Source organism: Primulina eburnea, chromosome 5 (assembly GCF_022965805.1).
Source record: "Primulina eburnea isolate SZY01 chromosome 5, ASM2296580v1, whole genome shotgun sequence".
Classification (NCBI taxonomy): domain Eukaryota; kingdom Viridiplantae; phylum Streptophyta; class Magnoliopsida; order Lamiales; family Gesneriaceae; genus Primulina; species Primulina eburnea.
In genome coordinates, this window is record NC_133105.1 from 26478930 (window position 1) to 26484296 (window position 5367).

The 5367-nt window shown below is 46.9% G+C and overlaps 1 protein-coding gene across 1 annotated transcript; it reads right to left on the reverse strand.

The window, feature by feature from the left end:
- Positions 1 to 753: 753 nt before the first annotated feature.
- Positions 754 to 1193, reverse strand: LOC140831464 (uncharacterized). Its single transcript, XM_073195217.1, has 2 exons — positions 1187 to 1193; positions 754 to 1115 (listed from the first exon to the last, which is right to left on the reverse strand). The coding sequence occupies exons 1-2, from the start codon at positions 1191 to 1193 to the stop codon at positions 754 to 756; spliced, it is 369 nt and encodes a 122-aa protein (XP_073051318.1).
- Between the last annotated feature and the right edge of the window lie 4174 nt (positions 1194 to 5367).

The following is a 5367-nucleotide window of genomic DNA, read 5'->3' on the forward strand; positions in this document are numbered from 1 at the left end:
TACGGATCCCTGGACTTAGTAGATAACCAGTGTGCGGGTCCTTGGGCCAAGATACGGGTCCATAGACTTAGGATATAACCGGGTTACGGGTCCTCCGGGCCAGGGTACGGATCCGTGGCCTTAGTAGATAACCAGGGTGTGGGTCCCTGGGCCAGGGTACGGGTCCCTGAACTTAGGATATAACCGGGGTACGGGTCCTCCGGGCAAGGGTACGGATCCTTGGACTTAGTAGATAACCAGGGTGCGGGTCCCCGGGCAAGGGTACGGGTCCCTGAACTTAGGATATAACCGGGGTACGGATCCTCTGGGCTAGGGTACGGATCCTTGGACTTAGTAGATAAACAGGGTGCGGGTCCCTGGGCCAGGGTACGGGTCCCTGGACTTAGGATATAACCGGGGTACGAGTCCTCCGGGCCAGGGTACGGATCCTTGGACCTAGTAGATAACGAGGGTGCTGGTCCCTGGGCCAGGGTACGGGTCCCTGGTCTTTGTAGACATTTCCTTGAACAATTTCTTTATTTGATTTAGAAACAGTAGGTACAAGTGTTTTTAAACATAATAATTCTTTAAATGAAAATCATTCCATGGCCGCTTAAGAACGTGTCCTTGAGAATCTTCGAGATAATAAGCTGCACCCGAGCTGACTCTTTGAACTATTTTGAAGGGTCCTTCCCACTGGGCTTCTAATTTTCCCACATCACCTACTGGCTTGAACTTTTTCATAACCAAGTCCCCAACCTGAAAATCTCGTGATCAAACATGCTTGTTGTAGGACTTCATCAACCGGCTGCGATAAGCTTCCATTCGAATGGCTGCTTGGTCTCTCCTTTCTTCAACTAAATCAAGTTCAATGACCCGGGCCTGATCATTGTTGCTCGGATAAGATTCTATCCGAGTAGAAGATTGCCCAATTTCTACAGGTAGGACTGCTTCTGAACCATAGACAAGGCTGTAGGGTGTTTCCCGAGTACATGATCGTGGTGTAGTCCAATATGCATATAATACACTCGGTAGTTCCTCCACCCAATTTTTTCCCTTTCCATAGAGCCGAGCTTTCAATGCTTGCACAATGATCCTATTAGTTACTTCAGTCTGGCCATTAGCTTGAGGGTAAGCTAATGAGGTGAAGGATTAAATAATCTTCATTTCTTGACACTAGGAGGTGATTTTATTTCCCTGGAATTACCTTCCATTATCTGAAATCAATTTTCTCGGGATGCCATATCTACAAACAATATTCTTCCAAAGAAATTTCATGACTTCATCCTCAGTAATCTTGGCTAATGGCTCGGCTTCTACCCACTTGGAGAAATAATCCACACCCACAAGAAGGAATTTTTTCTGTGCTCGGGCTATGGGGAAGGGACCCACAATATCCAAAACCCATTGGTCAAACGGGCATGATGCCGAGATTGGTTGCATACTAGTAGCTGGGCGATGATGAAAATTAGAATGGTGTTGACAACCCTGTCATTTTTGAACAAGTCGAGCAGCATCTTGGTTCATTTGGGGCCACCAGAACCCGGCCAATATAGCTTTTCGAGACAGATCAGTCCCACCGAGGTGTTCCCCACAACATCCCTCGTGTATTTCCAGGAGGACATACTCTATCTCATCTTCTGATAAACACTTGAGTAATGGGCCTTGATATGATCGCCTGTACAAAACATTATTAAAAAAGACATACCTGGGTACTTGTTTTTTGATTTTTGCAGCTTTGGCCCGATCTTCTGAGAGCTTGCCATGGACTATATGCTCAATGAGAGGGGTCATCCACGAGCTTCTCTGGACTGAGGGTACTTCTTCATCAATAGAGAGCACCAACCAGGTAAAACAGAGAAATTCCCGGGTGCTTATATATGATATGGAAGCAGCCAATTTGGCTAAGGTATCAGCTTCTGCATTTTCCTCTCGGGAGATTTGCTCGATACTCCAGTCGGTCAGAGACGTTGCCCGGGCAGTGATGAGCCCCAGATATTTGAGCATTTTTTCGTTCTTGCCCTCATACGTTCCTTTGATCTGTTGTGTGATCAACTAGGAGTCAGAATAAATAATTACCCGGGAAGCACCGACTTCTCGGGCAGCCTGCAACCCTGCCAAAACAGTCTCATTCTCTGCTTCGTTATTGGTGACCCTGGAATCAATCCTCAAAGCTAGCTTGATTTTCTCTTTTGATGGGGCAGTCAGGACCACACCGACTCAACATCCCGATAAATTTGAGGCACCATCAGCAAACACTCTCCATACCTCTTTTTCTACCGGTTGAATCATTTCTATCAAGAAATCTGTCAATGCTTGGGATTCGATAGCAGCTGGGGGTTTGTATTCAATGTCATACTCCCCGAGCTCCACAGTCCATTTAACCATTCTTCCGGAGATTTCGGCGTGGGTCATGATCCTCCCGAGTGGAGAATTGGTGAAGACCACAATGAGATGTGAGAGAAAATAAGGTCTCAGCTTCCGAGCAGTCATCACCAGGGCCAACACTATTTTTTCCACCTCACTGTATTTTAATTCCGCTCCTCGAAGGGCATGACTGATATAATATATAGGCTTCTGATCGGCTCCTTCTTCTCTGACAAGCACAGAACTAACAGCGAACTCGGTGGTGGAGAGATAGACCCATAATTTTTCCCCGGGCTCGGGCTTGGCCAGAATAGGCAATTCAGCCAGATGTTTCTTCAATTCTTGAAAAGCTTGCTCGCATTTATCGTCCCGGCCAAATTTTTGCGCTTTTCTTAGGACTTGGAAAAATGGATAACTCCGATGAGCATATCGGGAAATGAAGCGTGACAGGGAAGCAATCCTTCCGGTTAATTTTTGCACATCTCGGACAGATTGCGGAGAAGGCATGTCCATTATTACTTTGATTTTTTCGGGGTTGACTTCGATTCCCCTGTCAGTTACCAAGAATCCCAAAAATTTACCACTCCTGACCCCGAACACACATTTGCCCGGGTTGAGCTTTATTTCGTACTGTTTCAAAGTGGTGAAAGTTTCAGCTAGATCATCAATAAAGTGGGAGACTTCCCGGGTTTTGATTAGAATGTCGTCCACGTACACCTCAATATTCCGTCCTATATGGTTTTGGAAGACAAGATTCATTAAATGTTGGTATGTAGCCCCCGCATTCTTCAATCCAAAAGGCATAACAACATAGCAGAAGGTGCCCCCGAAGGTGATAAAACTGGATTTATCTTGATCTTCCAGGGCCAAGGGGATTTGGTGGTACCCCTGATATGCATCCAGAAAGCTTAATAACTGCATCCAGAGGTGGAATATACCAGCTGATCAATCCGGGGGAGTGGATAACAGTCTTTGGGGCATGATTTATCCAGGTCTCTGAAATCAACGCACATTCTCGACTTCCCGGTGGATTTTGGGACGAGGACCACATTTGATAGCTAGGTAGGGAATTGGACTTCCCTGATGTGTCCGGTCCTCAGCAACTCTCCCACTTGCTCTTCAATTACTTTATATTTTTCAGAGCCGATGCCTCTTCTTTTGCTTCACAGGCCGGATTCCCGAGAGGACATTCAATTTATGCTCGGCCACTTGGGGCGAGATCCCAGCTAATTTCTGTTGAGACCAGGCGAAAACACTTATGTTAGTTTTTAAACATTGTAAGAGATTTACCCGGGTGGACGCGCTGATTTCTTGGGCCACCCAGACGTGCTTTCCCGGCTCAATTTCCACCACTTCTTGCTCTTCTTCAGCAACAAAATGTACTTCTCTCTCCTTGGCCACTTCTTCTTGACTTTCCTTCTCCTTCCCTTCCCTTCTTGCCTTCTTCTGTTCTACCCGAACGGTCTCACCATAACACCTCCAAGAAGAGGGTTGATCTCCCTTGACTTCCCCAACTTGTCCTCGAACTGAAAATTTAATTTTCTGGTGATAAGTGGAGGCCACAGCTATCATCTCATTCATAGCTGGCCTCCCCAATATGATATTGTACGAGGATGGGGCATTCACCACTATAAAAACAGTCATCACGGTCTTCCTCAAATCTCCAGTGCCCAGGGTCAGTGGCAAGGTGATTTACCCCTCAGGGTACACAGCATGTCCAGCAAAGCCCAACATGGCAGTCTCAACCGCCTCTAATTGATATTCATGCAAATCCATTTGGACCAGTGCCTCCTTAAAGATGACATTGACAGAGTTGCCATTGTCAACAAATACCCTCAACACATCATAGTTAGCCACTCGGGCCTGAATGACAAGAGCGTCATTGTGGGGGTAGGCTAACTCCCCTGAGGTCTTCTGGTCCAAAGCTTATGACTGGCTCGTCTCTCCTCCTCCCATCAACCTCCAAACACTCCCTCTTGCTCCTTGCTTTCCGGGCACGATTGGAATCGCCATCTGTGGACCCCCCCAAAATCATTTTTATTAATCCTCGGCTTGGGGAAGGGTCCTTCCTTTCTGCTTGTCTACCCCTTTCTTCCCGAAAACTCGCTTCCTCCCTTCTGCTTCCGCTCGGGATGTCTGTTGACTTTTGAGGAATATTTGGTCTGGGACGTCTAGACAACCAAGGTGGCTGTCTAGACTTATCTCGAGGGGGATGGGATGCTGGCATAGAACGCCTACCGGATTCCTTCCTCAGGGTTCGACATTCATTAGTGTTGTGAGAACACTCTTTATGAAGGGTGCAGTACCCTCTCTGTTCTGGTCTCGGTGCTCTCGCCACTGGACTGGGACGCGGGGCCATATCCGAGCTGCATTCTTGAATCTCTCGGTCTCGGGCAATTCTCAAAAGTACATGAGAGAAATGTCCCGGACCGCTTTTGTTGGGAGCTCTTTCTTCAGGCCTGACAGTCCGGTCTCCTCTTGACCTTTCTAAAGCCTCTCTCTTCTGGTTCTGTGCTTATTCCATATTAATGTATTTCTCTGCCCGGGACAAGAGATCTTCAAAATTCCCAGGGAAATTTCTTGGTTAAGGATCGGAAAAAATCCCCTTCCCACAGTCCTTGCATGAACGCGGTAGTTTTTGTATCGGGTGCACAGGCCGGCACATCCAGGACCACCCAATTGAATCTTTTGATATATTCCCTTAGGGTTGCATCTTGTCCCTGCTTCACCTCAAACAAGCTTAAAGCAGTCTTCTTGTGCTTCTTGCTGCTGCTGAATTGATGCAAGAATACCTTTTGGAAGTCTTCAAAGCAGTTGATGCTTTGTGGTACCAACCCTTCAAATCATCTTTGTGCGGAGTCGACCAGGGTAGTTAGAAACACTTTACACTTAATTTGGTCCCCATAGCAATGCAACATGACCATGTTTTCGAAGCGAGCAAGGTGCTCCTCGGGGTCAAAACTCCCATCATAATATTTAATTTTGGCTGACTTGAAATGTCCGGGTAATGGTTCCCGGACG